This window comes from Astyanax mexicanus, chromosome 23, assembly GCF_023375975.1.
Source record: "Astyanax mexicanus isolate ESR-SI-001 chromosome 23, AstMex3_surface, whole genome shotgun sequence".
NCBI classification, from domain to species: Eukaryota; Metazoa; Chordata; class Actinopteri; order Characiformes; family Acestrorhamphidae; genus Astyanax; species Astyanax mexicanus.
In genome coordinates, this window is record NC_064430.1 from 13,418,015 (window position 1) to 13,435,499 (window position 17,485).

The window sequence follows — 17,485 nt, forward strand, 5'->3', positions numbered from 1 at the left end:
CGCTTTATAATATGGTACTCCTTATAGTCTGTAAAATACGGTAATTACCAGGGCAGTTTCTGGCAGTCTGTTGTAATAGCAGAGAAGCAGTAAAATTCAGCAACTTCACTGCTGGACTTTAGTTACATTTAGGGCATCGTATCTCTTCAAAGGGTGGGGGGTGATGCAGCATTTTTATATATTTTTTTGTATTCTCATAATAGGGAACTAAAGTTAGCTAGCTAGCAGCTTCTTGTTAGAATTAGACCATGCTCACCGTGTGTGCAGCATCTGTTGAACCTGAGACCAGCCTCTCCCTCTGGCTTGAGCTGGTCAGGCTCTTGACTCCGTGTTGGGCCCTGCTGACCTCGGTACTGGTGCTGTGCAGGCCGTTAAGGGCCAGCACTCCCTGCTGAGAGGAGGAGGACTCCAGCACCGCTGCTGCTGCTGCTGCTGACGCCGGGTTCCTTCCCACCTGAGGAGTGGCCTGCACTGTCTTACATAACATTAACCTGCAGATCCAAAAGCAGTGTGTAAGCAAACGCAGTGTGTAAGACTGGTGGAGAAGAACACGCCAAAGTGCATAAAACTGTGATTAAAACAGGGTTATTCCACCAAATATTGATTTCTGAACTCTTAAAACTTTATGAATATGAACTTGTTTTCCTTGCATTATTTGAGGTCTGAAAGCTCTGCATCTTTTTTATTATTTCAGCCATTTCTCATTTCATTTGTTCATTTCACTCAAACATCTACCTATAAATAGCAAAATCAGAGAACCTACTTCAGAAACTGAAGTGGTCTCTTAATTTTTCCAAAGCTGTATTTTAACCGAAATCTCTTTTTTTTTTTTGGATCCAATAAATAATGATAGCTCCATATGGAAATCAAGATGATTACTCAAGATGTCCACAGTTATTCTCACTATGTGCTTAAATGCATTTATTCATATATTTAGTAAATTAACTGGAAGCCAAAAAAATGCCCAATTATTTTTTAAATATTTTTTCTATTCTGGTGGACTTTTTATCAATATATTAATTTACAATAATTTCCACAAACGTGTTTCTCATTTCTGAAATGTATCTTTTATATTATTATTACTGTTGGTGATTTCTAAAGTGGGTATTGCTTTGTCTGTGGAATATCTCTACTTGTAATGTGTAGCAGATCTAATTTTTTATCTATACTGTCCCAACCTTTTCTGATTTGGGTCTTTAAACGATATGTTTTAATTATTAGTTTGTGAATATTTAATTTGGTATCTTGGTAAATGTTTCACTAGGACAAATGTAATGTCTAATTAAATTAAATCATTCAGATTTACTTTTACTGATTCAACAAGGCATAAGTATTTGCACATTTAGAAAAGAAAACATTCCGATTAATAAAACACACTGCCTGGATAACTGTGACCTCATGAGCAAATGGCAAATAGTGTAGCGGGAACATGTTTGCTTAATCATAAACGAGGATTACTGCTGTATTATATAATTCATAACTGAATAACGCGTCGCAGAAATACCACCTCAATGGAAAACGTGACTGTATTTCCAAGTATAAATCAGAAATTAATTTCATTTTCATGTTTTCTATAATGTTTTTAGACATACAGTTGGATGTTTAAACAGCACATTTACACATATCAGATATTAATCAAGTAGAGAAATGATTTTCTCTTTTTAAGTTAGTCATGAATATGGATTAGCTCATCAGTATGTTGATTTTGGTTGTTTTTTTTAAGGTTCAGTGTGAAAATGCTCTGCTGTATGAAGAGAGTGCTGCACTGAGCACTGGCACAGAAATTAATCATATCATAGATTTATCATTAGAATAGCATTAACATTTTGCATTGGGTCGCAATATAACCACTCATTTTTGTATCCTACATTTTATTCATTTTTATTTTAGATCTCAGTATTGGATGTGTTCACAGCAACAACCCTAGAGAACTTACCGCTGGCACATTACTGCCTTCTGCAGTATTAATACTCCCAAAGGCCAACAGCTTTATAACAGTAATAACTGAAACAGTGTGTAGCTCTATTATAGCCACATGCAATATCAACCAAATCATCCCAACATCTGTGATTGTGTGTGCATATTTCCTATGAGATTTTTTTAAACATGCTATTTAGGAAAAATAATGAGTTTAAACGAGTGTAAAACAAACAAAAAAATGTTGTAATAAAAAAAAAGTCAAAATGAGTCTGAAAAGATACAGTGTCTTTGTTAACTTTGTTTAGTAGTGTTCGGCTTAAAGTGTAATAAAGGAGTGTGTGTGTGTGTGTGTGTGTGTGTGCTCTCCTACCTGCCACGATAGCTGAACATGAGAAAGAGTACGCAGAAAATGATGCAAGTGACTCCAATGTGGATTCCAATGATGATGCCAGTAGTGGAGGTTTTACTCTGCTCTTCTTTCAAACAGTTACATGGAGTATTCAGCACTGCACACAGAGAAGAAGAGCAGTGTTAGAACAAGAAAAGTGCATTTCCTGAAGGAAACACATACTGTATTTTTTGCACTATAAGGCGCACTATCAATGAAAGTCTATTTTCTGGTTTATTTTCATACATAAGGCGAACCGGATTATAAGGTCTTGCCACTGGGTGGTGACCGGTAAAGCTAAGCTAAGCTAAGCAAACAAAACTGTAATTCTTAAAAATATATATTTAGATTATCTTTTTTCTTATTGTAATATTTATTTTTGTTTATTTATACTATTATAAATATACTATTTATTACTTTAATTTTATTTATTTTTTATTTTAATGTTTTATATTTTCATTCGTGTTCTTAGTTCTATTATTCATTTAATCATTTCTTATCATTTTTAACATTTTACTTTTCTTTTACTATTATCTTTTTACTTATTTTATATTTTATACATTTTTTACTTTTTATGTGTCAAATTAGTTCTCTGTTTTACATATATATTTTATTAAATGTTGATTTAAAATTAGTACTTCTCTTTTTTATTATAATTTTTACTATTTTTTTTCGTATTATTTCTAAATTATTATTAAATATGTTCAGTCCCTTTGATGTTATAAATGCTTGGCAACATGGTAAATGAGGGTCACCCTCAATGTTTTTTTTCCCCGAGTGAAAATAAAGGTTGGTTGATTAAAGTCAAATGAGCATTGTATGTTAATCTACACAGATTTCCCTCCTTAAAACTCTTTATTTTGGTGAGTAAATCACTTCCGTTCATTTATAGTAAGCTTAGATTTCCAAATTTCCACTAAGGCTAGCCACGGTTAGTGGCTAGTGTTAGCCGGGGTTAGCAGCAGGCTACAGGCCAACAATACCTGCAAATGCAAAAGTCTGTTCAAGTTGTTTTTAAACAGGTTGTATGTGAACTGAAAAGACTTTAAAAAATGGACAAAAGGACCAAGATGTATGATATATGTGCGAATTGTACCTTTTATTGCATGTGAACTGCTGTGTTGTATATATTTCTTCATCTTGTTGTGATGCTTAACTCTGTATGTTTTTGAGATTTCTAATAAAGTTCTTAAAAAAAAAGCAAAAGAGCTAGCACGGTTAGCGACTAATGCTAATACTTTTTCAGTCTTGTCTCTGTGCCGAAAAGCTAAACTGACACTTGAAGCGGAGTGGCTTTACTGCTTCTTACGACATGACTGGTAAAATTTGTGTTGTGGAAATCCATATAACAGGCAGATTAATCAATTGTGAATAATAGTGCAGACAGCGATCTAAACATTTACATGATTTGAGAAACAAGACAACATACCTGATTTCTCCACTGGTTCCTTTAGTGACACAAAGCGTAAGGTGGCATTGCCATCTCCATGCTGATTAAACGCCAAGACTTTGATTTCATACACCATTGATGGATCTACAGAGAGAGCAAGAGAAAGAGAAACAGTCATTAAGACAGAAGGCAATAGCATGTGAGCTGGGCACTTTAAAAAAAAATACATGCATAGCACCACTGTATTATTAATGTACTGCAAGTAATGAAGTAATAAAATAAAATTGAAAGCATATATCTAGTATGTTTTTTGACAGCCCTTCTAATGAATGCATTCAGCTACTTTAATCTGCAACCACTGCTTGAGCACATAAACACTATTTACTAGTGCATCTCAAAAAGTTAATTGATTTCTGTAATTCAGTTTAAAATGTAAAACTCATATATTATATAAATGAATTACACACAGAGTGATCTTTTTTAAGCGTTTATTTCTTTTATGGCTTACAGCCAATGAAAACCCAAAAATCAGAGTCTCAAAAAAAATTAGAATATTATATAAGACCTATTGGTACTTTTGGCAGTGTGGGCAGTGTGCCAAGTCCTGCTGGAAAATGAAATCCGTAATCTCCATAAAAGAAGTCAGCAGAGGGAAGCATGAAGTGCTGTAAGATCTTTATAACACCCTTGATTACAGTAGCACAAATACACGAGCAGGTGTTCCAACACTTTATACAACATATAAAATTTAATAAGCAACGTAAAAAGAAAGGGGAACTAATTAGCCTTATTTAAGCAAAGATCAAAACAAGAACAAAAGACAAGGAAAAAAGACATGTAACTAAAAACAAAGGCACTGTATAGTGGATGTTTTTTTCATTAGTCTATGTAAGTACTGTAATTCTCAGTGGACAAACATACACTATATTTTGATGTACTGAGATTTCTAGGCTTCCCACGTGGCTCATTTATCATGCCTACAAATCCCTGATCACACTGATGCTAATTAATCTTAATGCGCACACAGAAATCCCACTACTGATTAACTTATTAGGAAAGGGAGTCGAGAGACCACAAGAGAAGATCCAAAATACAACATATAAGCACATCTACCTGAGATTAAAGGGAGTTATGAATCAAACTTAATTTTGAGAGATTCTTCCACAGCCTTTACTCCTACTTCCACTCGTACTTTCTCTACCTGTGAGTCGAAAAACTTTGCACCCTCCTCCTCCCCCTGGTGGGTGGGGGGGTAGCCCAAACCTCTGAGATTACCTCCTTTTTCCATTTTAGATTCAAGGACATGAGAAATACTAGCAAAATGATGGTGGCTAGATGATGATACACTGTATGGACTCATGACATGTACTCATAAAAGGACACCTGCTCATTCCTTTGTTCTTCTTTTTTTCCAGGATGTTGGATTAGCTGTGATCCTGTGATTGTATTGTGTAAAGTACAGTTCTGAGTACTCACCCTGCAGAGAGATGTTGTACTGGGTGACGTTGCGAGAGAAGGTTAGGGGTCCGGTAAAGAGGGAAGCATGAGCTTTTCTGTAAAACAGCTTAAAGCCGTCATGTTGGCCCATCTTCGTAGACGGCTCCCAGACCACCTGCACCACGCTGGAGTTCACCACCTTCGTGTAGAGAGACGGGGGAGCTGGAACTGCAGGAACAGGGAAAGTCACATTTTAGTTATGATAAACACCAACACAGACAGAGGTGTTAAGTAAGGTAGTACAAATAAGTCATTACATTGCTTAAGCAGAAATGTTGGTTATCTATGCTTCACTGGATTTTTTACTGGACTTTATACTTCTACTTATTTACATTTTCACACAATTATCTGAATTTTCTACTCCTTATATTTTTATTAAATTATCTCAACTTTCTACTCCATATATTTTCACTAATTATCAGAATTTTCTACTCCTTACATTTTCACTAAATTATCTAAAATTTCTACTAAATTATTTGAACTTTCTTCTAAATTATTTGAACTTTCTACTCCTTATATTTTCACTACATTATCTGAACTGCCTACTCCTAACATTTAAAAATAGCATTGTTATTCCTATTTCATTTCAGTTTGTTTTTATTTCGACTTCTTATCATGAAAAATATAAAAAAAAACCTATCCAGAAAAATCTGTCGTGCGATATTCATGGCTAGCACTGCTGCTAAAATTTTGGAAGTCTAAGCTTGCTGTAAATAAACGGAAGCACTTTATTCACCCAAATAATCAGGTTTCAGGAGAGAAATCAGTGTAGATTAACATGGCGACATCCTTTTTTATTACTATTAGCGCGTAAAATGAGCCTTATAATCCGGTGCACCTTATGTATGAAAAATAGACCAGAAAATAGACATTTATAGTTAGTGCGCCTTATAGTCCGTAATTTGAATCTTAAACAGGGAGCCTAGTGCATCCCAAATTTATCAACATTAACATTTAAATATAATATTGGATTTTAGAAAAATGTGTTATAGGGAGGGGGGATAGTGCACTATAGGCTCCTGTGCCTTGGCCTAAGCTTGTGTCCTTAATGGCATATTTTTTATCTTACATTACTTTTACTTTTATACATTTTGAAACCGGAACTTTTACACTTTTACTTGAGTAAAACACTTGAGTTGATACTTCAACTTTTATAGAAGTATCTTAAACCCTAATATCTGTACTTTTACTGGAGTGAACAGAATGTGAATACGTTTTAAAGCAGTTCAGTTTGGTTTGATGGTTTGTGATCATCCATCTTCCTTTTTGATTATTTTCCAGAGGTTTTCAATTTGATAAAATCAAAGAAACTCATCATTTTTAAGTGGTCACTCATTTTTTTTTGATACTTCAACTTTTATAGAAGTATTTTAAACCCTAATATCTAAACTTTTACTGGAGTAAGGAGCGAATGTGACACTAAATTACTGTAAACATGTTCAGATTAAATAATGTAGCAGATAATAATGAACAGACGGATAGTTACTAAAAAAATACTGATTGTTAAAGATTTATTAGAGCATTAAGATGTCTTAGATGTGCTAATATGTGCTAATGCTTAGATTTTAAATTTGTATTCATCCATCACACCAATTTATTCTGTCTGGACCTCACTATATTAATAAACTTGGGTCTTAATTGTGCTTTCATCCTTATTTAGAAATCTTTTTGAGCACAAGCCTTGAATGTGCTGTTTATTAATGGGCTTTACCACACAGAAGTGTTGCGCTAAGTGCTGCACCTGGCTTCATTACATTCAAATTTAATGTGTTTTTATGCCCTGCAGCTATTAAAATCCGCTGCTTCATTTATTAGTAATACAGTTAAACAGATTCACACAATACAGACACATCACACACAGCGGAGACTTTAACAACAGTAAAAGCATTCCACTGCCTTCCCTCTGTTGTTTACTGCACACAGCTTCAACGATTCCCTGAAGCAACATAATTACCTACTAATAAAACAATCGACAATCACATTATTCAATAAAACAGGAGCGTGGCACTCATTCCGAGCCCTGAGTTTACGCACATAACAAGCTTTTATGAGCATAAACAAGTGCCCGACCTGTTGAAGTCAAGCTAATATTAAGAAAATAAGAAGTAAGAATAATACTGAAGACTTTTGCAACTATTAAATATATCACACACAGCTCTGGAAAAAAAATAAGAGACCACTTCAGTTTCTAAATCAGTTTTTCTGATTTTGCTATTTATAGTTACATATGAGTAAAATGAACATTGTTGTTTTATTTTATAAACTACGGACAACGTTTCTCCCAAAGTTCAAATAAAATTATTGTCATTTAAAGCATTTGTTTGCAGAAAATGAAAAAGTTTCTAGTTTTAAGAGTTAAGAAATGGAATAACCCTGGTTCTAATCGCATGCATTACATGCAATTTTCATGCATCTTGGAATGTTCTCCTCCACCAGTCTTACACACTGCTTTTGGATAACTTTATGCTTTACACTCCTGGTGCAAAAAATCAAGCAGTTCAGCTTGGTTTTGATCATCCATCTTCCTTTTTGATTATTTTTCAGAGGTTTTCAATTTGGTAAAATCAAAGGAGCTCATAATTTTTAAGTGGTCTCTTATTTTTTCTAGAGCAGTATGAAACTAAATAAACATAAATAAACAAATAAACAATGGTGAAAAAATTATACATCAAACATTATAATGATTAATTACTCAGTGGTGGGGCATTTTATTTTATTTTATTTCTTAATCGTAGAAATCCAATTTCTTTCTTTTTTTATATTTGTCTTAAAATCTTTGTTGCATTTAGGCACAGATCAGGGCCTATGAACAGACATTGAGCACTTTTTAGGCATATCTGCTGCTATGTGTATAAATGTATAAATAAATGTATAAGAGCAAAATGCAAATGAGCATCAATTCTACACAGAATTAAATCTTTGGTGTTGCCAAATCTATTTGATTTGACTTCCTTTAAAAGTTATTTTAGAAGGAAGTCAAAAGTTTATTCATCACCTGTAAAGTTTTCATTTTGGAGATTCCAGGCTGTTTGAAATATGTATTTAGACTAAATTGTAAATATTAAACATAAAATTAATATAAGAAAAATCTGTAACACAGGTGTGTGCTCTCACTCACCCTCTCCCAGCGTGCTCTGCTGAGCTGTGGCTGAGGGTTTGCTGGCTCCGCGCGAGGTGTAGGCCTTCACGTAAAAACTGTAACTGGTGGAGGGCTCCAAATCCCCCACCACCTGCTGCAGTGTCACTTTACTCACAGCCTCCTGATACTCCATCTCTATCGGGTCTGGGAAAGATAGAGAGAGAGAAAGAGAAAGAAAAAGAGAGAGAGAGAGAGCGTGAGATAGAGAATGCTCAGCGATTCCTCACAGCTTCGCTACATCACCAGCTACCTTTATGACTGGAGTAATTGTTTTACTTCCCCTTCATTTAAGCAAAGATTATTGCTACAAAAGATCATCTGTCTAATGAATGTCAGACCCCCACTGTGGGGGGCTAGGCTTGGGGGCTTCCAACTGGGGGCAGGGGGAGGAAGCTGCTAAGAACGCGGCTCCATCCCAAATAAAATCCACATGCTTTTTAATTTGCCCAAAGTGTTATTCATAATAGGTTCATTAAATATTCATAACAGGCTCATCACAGATTCATAACAGGCCTAAGGGTTCATTCGTGCCATCTGTCGTTTGATTTCCCTCCTTTTCCTATTGCTTGTCTTTTTCAGGAGCTCAAAACAGCGCTGAAATCTGCTTTTATGATATATTTAAAAAAATTCAAATTTTATTGAAAAGTTAATTGACTTGTTGAAAATGTAAAACTCATATTATATAGATGTTTTACACAAAAAGTGATCAATTTTAAGAGTTTATTTCTTTTATTATTGATGATTATGGCTTACAGTCATTAAAAAAAACAAAAATCAGTGTCTCAAAAATTTGAATATTACATAAGACCAATTGGTATTTTTGGCAGTGTGCCAAGTCCTGCTGGAAAATGAAATTCACTTCTCCATAAAAGTTGTCAGCAGTGGAAAGCATAAAGTGCTCTAAGATTTTTTGATAAAACACTGCACTGACTTTAGACTTGATTTAGACACAGTGGACCAACACCAGCAGATGACATTCTCTCCAGTACAACTCTAATCATGAATTAGAATTTTTTGTAGTTTTTTTTAAGTAGTGCTATTCTAGTCACAAATTTAGCTCGGCCCACCTACCTGCAGTCTTGCGGATGTGCAGCACGTAGCTGATGATGTCCTGTGTGTTCTGGGTGGGCTCGTTCCATGAAACCTGGATGGACGTGGGTGAGAGGGCATCGGCCCGGACCCCCGTGGGCACACCCGGCAGCCCATCGGCCCACAGTACAGTGAGACGTGCGCTGGCCTGAGAAGATCCTGCACTGTTCTCTGCGATGCACTGGTATATAGCCTCGTCCTCCTGACTGATGCTGTAGATGGTCAGTGTACTGCAAAGAGACGCGAGACAGAAGGAGCAGTTAGTGTTTAGCTACAATGATTCTACAAGAGCCTGGCTGGAGCAAAATGTTCAGAAGGAAGTATCTCTTGAACTATGAACTAGGAACTATGCCTAAACAACAACACAGACAATACTAGGACTAACGTAACTTGATAACGAATGTATTAAACATGCATTACTTTTTTAAAAAGCAAATTAATGATTATACCAAGTTTGTATACCTTCCTTCTGTAATTCTCTCTCTTTTTACAGAGGTTAGTGAAGTAATAGTGGTATTCAGAGGTTTAGAAGGTAGATTATTTTTTATTTATGTTGGAATATGAATTAAATCTAATAATAACTAACGCTACCTTTCTTACTATTCCTCCTCTACCCACCCAAGTGTTAAACATACCAAAATAAGTACTCTGTGAAGCATTTTATTGGATCTTATCTGGGGTGCTGTTAACTTGCAGTTTGTGAGGCTCTTGGTCTTATGGGGTGGTCCTGATGAGAGCCAGTTTCATCATAATGTGTTTTTTTAGGGTCATTTTGCAACTGCACTTGAGCATGCTTTTAAAATTCTTCATTTCTTAATGTATTTTGTCTTCACTAAGTTAAGTAGTTCTTGTCATAATATGGATAAGAACATTACTCAAATAGAGCTATTCACTGTATACCAACTCTACCTCTTCACAACTTTACAACTGATGATCTTAAACACATTAAGAGAAAAAAAAAATCTTGACAAGTTCAGCACAGCTGTTAACTGAAAGTCATTTCAGTTTGTTTAATAATTTTTTTTTTACTATATAAATCTATATACTTTTCTTTATAGTTCGCATGACTTTAGTATTAATCGACAATGCAAAAATTATTGAAAAATGAAAAAACTATGTATTTAAGGTATGTCTTAAATTAAGCTTTAAATTAAATTAAGCTTTTAACTAGTACTATATATAAAACATATTTGAAATTCTGAACCTTTGAAGTATTTTAGTGGATTTTAGCTACAGTTCACGCAAATGCTAATGAATGCAAAAGTCTCTTTAAGTGATAAGGACCTGACCTCATCACAATGAAGGATATGATGTGTGATGTGCTCACACTGCTGAGATTAATATGATCGATTGTTTAATGACAGCCTCAAAGAGAACATCATATTTTAGACTGTATTTAGAGAAAGAGGAAAATGGGGAAGAGAAGGAGGAGGAGGAGGAGAGAGAACGCCTGTCATAGAGGGAGGGAAAAAGTCTAAGAAGTACAGACAGACGCACTGTCAAAGCAGCAAAAACCCCCCACAAAGCCCCCTGTCCCTTAAAAACCAACCAAACGAAGCCTTTGTCTGTGAGTGTGTGTGTGCACACAGTAGAGGGGAGTGTGACAGCTCTGTGGTGCACACCCTGAAAACTGGAAATGACAGAACTGCACAGAAATGTTGAAAGACCCCCGTCAGTGAGGCTCCAAACACTCTGCAGCATCGCCACATAGCAACCGTCTGCCAAACACACCCACCACTCCGTTTCTACACTTCCCTGCCATCCTGCCATCACTCCCCTCCCATCCATCCTTCCCTTTCCTCCCCCCATCACTTTTCTGTGTGTGTGTGTGTGAGGGAGGGTATTATTAGTACTGAATTCCTAATCAGGTATTTTCTCTTTCTTAATCCTGAGGCTACCAGAAAATACAACATTCAACACTTTAAGGTGCAGAATACAAAAATATGCAAATGAGAGCAATCAACGACCTCCTCCTCTATCTTCCACTTATTCTCCAGTTCCCCCCTTATTATGTTCTTGTTCTCTCTCTTTCCCTCTCTTTCCATCTGTCTATCTTCTGTCTTTTTCTTTTTCTATCACTTTCTATTTTTTTTCTTATTAAAGCAGTAGTAGCAAATGTTCCTACTGCTTTAAATTCCTTTAATTATTTAGTGTGTTCCTGAGTATAGAGGCAGCATATATAATAAAATAATTTGCATCAGTGCGCTTCTTCTACCATTTATTCTATAATTAGAGGTGTCTGGTAGGTGCTTTTAGTGTTGCAGTACTCGAAACAGGTCTCAAGACCTTAAATTAGAGGTCTCTGTCTCGTCTCGGACTCGACCTTGTTTGGAATTGGTCTTGTCTTGGTCTCAGGGTGAGGTGGTCTCTGATATTGTGGACGAGTCCGAGTCCACAGTCATTAGAAACTGAACCTTTTTTATATTGTTACTAAATATCAACTAATTATTCAAGCAGACCAAATCAGTCTTTTCTCTGTAAGCACAAGGAGAGGTGCAAAATAGCAAGATAACGTTAGCAGCGAGCTAGTAATGTACTAATGTTTCCGAGGAGAGACCTAACGTTAGCAACTTTAGGGATGAGCTAGCTAATCTTAGCAACGAGCTAGCTGAAACACTAATGTTACCATGGAGAGAACTAATGTTTAGCGATGAGCTAGCTAACCTTATCGATGAGCTAGCTAAAGTACTAATGTTACCTGGGATAAAACTACCGTTAGCAATGAGTTAGCTAACCTTAACGACAAACTAGCTAAAATACTAATGTTACAACTACTGATAGCAACAAGCTAGCTGACCTTAGCGACAAGCAAGCTAACTTTGCAACAAGCTAGGAAACTTTAGCGATGAGCTAGCTAACATACTAATGTTACCAGGGAGAAAACTACAGTTAGCGACAAGCTAGGTAACCTTAGCAGTGGGCTGGCTTACCCTAGCAACAAGCTAGCTAAAATACTTATGTTACCAGGGAGAGAACTAAAGCTAGCGGAAAGCTAGGTAACCTTAACGAGGAGATAGCTACAGTACTAATGTTACCTGAGAGAAAACGACCCTTAGGGACGAGCTAGCAAATATTAACAACAAACTAGCTAAAATACTAATGTAATCAGGAAAAGAACTTCTGATAGCAACGAGCTTGCTAACCTTAGCGACGAGCAAGCTAAATTTGAAACGAGCTAGCTAGCCTTAGCAATGAGCTAACTAACATACTAATGTTACCAAGGAGAAAACTAAAGCTAGCAACAAGCTAGGTAACCTTAGCAATGGGCTGGCTTACCTTAGCCACAAGCTAGCTAAAATACTTATGTTACCAGGGAAAGAACTACTGATAGCAACGAGCTAGCTAACACGGTCTTATTTTCCCCATCTTAATCTTGTCTTGGTCTTGACTCGGACTCATTAGAAATGCTTTTCAGCATGTTAGGTGCAACTGCACGTTCTCAACAAAAACTTATTTACTGACACTTTAATTTGTTTAGCACAATAATTCTTCTCTGAATTTTATGGGCAGGTTAATAAAACAGATTTGTATTTAGCCTTCTTTTTAAAGTCAACTGGTTGATATTAAGCTAACTAAGTCAACAAACTGTTACAAGGTAGCTAATCAATAATGGGATTGTCTACAATGATTTGTTGATGTTATTGTTTACTGTTGATGATAATTAAACAGAAGGACGGAGCGATTACTCAAACTCCTAAAAGCTGTGTGTGATGAACGAACATGCCCCGCTGAGACTCACCGTCCATCAGGTCACTGAGCTGCTGTCGGCCAGGAGGAATTAATTACTGCTCTCGCTCTGTTTAATTAACCAGATGCAAAAGCCTTTCTAATTTTAAACACACACACACACACACACACACCCCACACATTATCACCTGTGCAGGTGGCTACTACACCGTGGGGATGAGGGTCCATGGTGTGCTGCCATGACTACGCTCTGCCCTGTGGGATAGCAACATGACCCTTTAAGACCAGCTACACACACACACACACACACATATATATATATATAAAGCTTTCCAAGTAATGTAAACATTAGTGTCCAGACTATAAGAAATAAAAAGAGAGAGAGAGAGAGAGAGAGAGAGAGAGAGGGAAGGTTCCTCCTCCACTGTCAAAAATTCCTCACAAAAAATGTTTACAGGTTTAAACAGCTGAACCCAAATTATTATATACTTACAGAACTAGACACATTAGAATTAATTCTATAGCCCCCTGAATAATTACACTGCCCCCTGACACCCAGTATATATCAGTGTGTCACTGTATCATTACATATAGAGTAAACATTATTTTTCTTTTCAGCTTGATATTCTATAAATCACTGTATATATTTATGTCCTGGATTTGTGAATCTTTGGATTCGGATCTGGATTTGTGAAAGAGAGGAGAGAGAGGGAGCAAAGGAGAGAGAGAGAGAGAGAGTGTGTGAGAGAGAGTGAGATAGCAAGAAAGAGAGGGAAATATAGATAGGAAAAGAGAGAGGGGGGAAGAGAGAGAGGGAAAGAGAGAAAGAAATAGAGAGAGACAGTGAGAGTGAGATAAAGAGAGAGACAGAGAGAGGGAGAGAGAAAGAGGAAGATAGAAATAGGGAATGAGAGTGTGAGGGGGAGAGAGAAAGGGAAAAGTGAGAGAGGGAAAGAGAGATGAAAAGAGAGAAGAGAGAGAGGAAGAGAAGGAGATAGAGAGTCTGAGAGAGAGGGAAATATAGATAGGAAAACAGAGAGAGGGGAAGAGAGAGAGGGAAATAGAGAGAGAGGGAAAGAGACAGAAAGAAATAGAGAGAGACAGAGAGAGAGAGAGAGAGAGAGAGAGAGAGAGAGAGAAGGACCGGCAGGTGGACAGTAAAACAATTAATTTGTGCAGGAGTTCAAGGTCAAGGCCAGTGCTGATGTCCTTCCACTCTGAGAGAGGAGATGATAAGGTTGGAATCAAAGCTGAGAAAAAAACACAAAAGAAGCACTAAAAGGGTTTTTCTCTCTCTTTCTTTCTCTCTCTTCCTCTGAATCTTTTCAGCAGCTGAGGCAATAGTGTCAGATATTAAGCTGAAAATATTTTCTTCACACATCTATCAATGAGCATGCTTTCTTACACTCAGTGTACTACTACCTTTTGCTTAATCTTTTATTTACAGTTTAATCAGAAACGTAAAGAATCACGGCTGTACTGCTTTTCAAGGAAAGGCTTCTTACAAACGGCAACAGAAGAGACTTTAATTTACACAGCATCCACCGTATACCACACACACACACACACTTCAGTTTCCTGACTGTGTGATGGAGTATGGCCATTTGTGTGCGTGCATGCACCATGATTAATGTGTTCACATGCCCAATTGATTGCCATTTGCTGGTCTTGTTCAATCCTCCTGAAGGTCAGTTGCACAAGAGCATACGCACACGTATACTCCTACACACCACGGTCAAAACAAAGAGCACACAGTCCACTCACCTGCTCTCAGATACACAATATAAACTACAAGTCTTTTATACATATCACTAACCCCCTCATCTCACACACACATTCACCCATTAGACATGAAAATACCAATCCATTCATGTACACAAATTAAACTAGGAAATATTGGATGGATGGATGGATGGATGGATGGATATCATGGCTGGTTTTTTTTTATATCTGCTCATGTATCTTTGTTGCACTGACCTTAATAACTGCCAATTACTGTGACTGTGGTGCTCTCAAAAACCCCACCATGTTTGTCAAACACACACACACTCATACAAACACACACGCAAACACACACACAAACACACTTAGGATCTATGCAAATAACAAATCTTGATAATGGTTGAATGGGTATCCATGAGCATTCATCTCCAAGGAAATATAGGCTGACCATCCTTAACACACAGACAAGCAGTTACTTCAAATGTTCACACTAGACATTATTATCATAAATCAGCACAGATATCTCAAGATGTGTGGGTGGAACTATGGATGGGTGCATGCATGAGCAGTTGGATGGATAGATGGACATGTAAATAGATGCACAGGTGGGTGGGTGTATATAGGTATATGGTTGGTGGATGGATGAAACGAAGTATGGATGGATAGAATGATGGAGGGGCAGGTTTGAAACTGTTGACTGTATATAGAGGTGGATGTATGGATAGATGGATGTGTGGGTGGGTGATTGGATGGAGAGGTAGATTGATTGGTAGATGTAAGGATGGATTGGTGGGTGGGTGGGTGGCTGGGCAGTTGGATAGGGTGACAGGTGGATGGATGGATGGATGGATGGATGAATGGATTGGTGGGTGGGTGGCTGGACAGTTGGATAGAGTGACATGTGGATGGATGCATGGATGGACAGGTGAACAGGTATATATATATATATATATATATATGGATGCTTGGAAGTGACTGAAATGGCACATCGATAGGTTGGTAGATAAATGGAGAGATGGGCAGGCTGGTGGATGGATGGATGTATGGATGGATGGGTAGAGAGATAGTAGGCTGGTGGATGGATGGATGGATTGATGGATGGCTGAATGGTTTTGTTGGTTGGTGGCTGGATAGTTGGATAGATTGACAGGTGGATACATGCATGGATAGGAAAGTGAGCAGGTATATGTATGAGTAAATGTTTGGAAGTGACTAAAAGGGCATGTAGATTGGTTGGTAGATGAATGGATAGCTGAATGGGTGGGTGGAGAGATGGGTAGGTTGGTGGATGGATGGATGGATGGATGGATGAATGGGTAGTTTGAGAGATGGGTAGGTTGGTGAATGGATGGATGAATGAATGGATGGGCTGAGAGATGGGTAGGTTGGTGGATGGATGCATGGATGAATGAATGGATAGATGGATGGATGGATGAACGGGTGAGTGGAGAAATGGGTAGGTTGGTGGATGGATGGAGGAATGGGTAGGTTGAGAGATGGGTAGGTTGGTGGATGGATGGATGGATGGATGGATGGATGGATGGATGAGAAGGGATATGGGTGGATCTTTGGAAGTAACTGAAAGGGCATGTAGATTGGTTGGTAGATGAATGGATAGCTGGATGGGTGGGTGGAGAGATGGGTAGGTTGTTGGATGGAGGATGGATTGATGGTTGGATGAGTGGCTTGATGGCTGGCAGATGGGTGGACTAATGGTTAGATGGGAAGGTGTATTGATGTGTGGGAGGATGTAGAGTATATGGAGGTGGAAATGTGGGTAGATGGGCGTGTGAGTCTGAGAATGTGTCTATACTTCATTATTTATGTTTGTGATAGTAATCTATTTATGCTTGCAGTTGAAGGTGTGTGTGTTCCTCTTAAGAACAGCATGCATGGTGCTTTACATCTGCTGGTACATTCCTGTCCCACTATTCTTAATAGCTGCTACGTGGCATTGCAATTCTCTCAGCCTCACTGGGTCAAAGACACCTCAACACAAATGCCAAACACACACATAAAAAACTCGCAAGAAAAGGCTCTTAATCATAAACACAGCTTTCCATCTATATGTTGCAATCTTTACTAAATGTGTTACCATATTTCCCACGTGTAGCATAAAAAAACAACAACTCGAAACACAGAGTCAGAAATATGCCATTTCAACGATCGCAACAAAAAAAACTAATAACCCACGAGAGAACAAACAGGCCGGGACAGCCACGGGTTCAAATCCAATTCTCACTGTGGAGCTACAGACAGCGATCCCCATGCAATCTCACAATCATGTCTCAACGGGTAGAGGTCCTGCCAGGTGATGTGACATTGATACAAATTAACACAGCATCTGAACACAAAGGGTAACAGTGCATGCATCAGAAAAAAACACTACTCAAACACCTATTTATAGCAGCACAGATTCAGTCAAACCCCTACCATTAAGAATGTAATATGTTTGTTCTCGAATATAATACGTTTCCTTTCAGCAAACTGCTTTGAGTGACGCTAAAAATGAACCACTACTGGTTCTGTGAAAGCCAGGTTTGTGTAAAATGTGAATAACTGTATATAAATATAAGTTTTGGGATAGCAATACAGCTCTGGACAAATTAAGAGACCACTTCAGTTTCTGAATCAGTTTATCTGACTTTTCTAT

At 37.4% G+C, this 17,485-nt stretch overlaps 1 protein-coding gene across 1 annotated transcript in view; it reads right to left on the reverse strand.

Moving 5' to 3' along the window:
• The window catches only part of igdcc3 (immunoglobulin superfamily, DCC subclass, member 3), a 137,728-nt gene that overhangs the window by 12,218 nt on the left and 108,025 nt on the right, over positions 1-17,485 (reverse strand). The window contains exons 8-13 of the mRNA XM_022668149.2: positions 9,406-9,653; positions 8,314-8,478; positions 5,175-5,363; positions 3,738-3,842; positions 2,291-2,426; positions 257-491 (exon numbers count right to left, since the gene is read on the reverse strand). Of these exons, the coding sequence (XP_022523870.2) occupies positions 257-491; positions 2,291-2,426; positions 3,738-3,842; positions 5,175-5,363; positions 8,314-8,478; positions 9,406-9,653 (1,078 nt within the window). The remainder of the gene's footprint in view (positions 1-256; positions 492-2,290; positions 2,427-3,737; positions 3,843-5,174; positions 5,364-8,313; positions 8,479-9,405; positions 9,654-17,485) is intronic.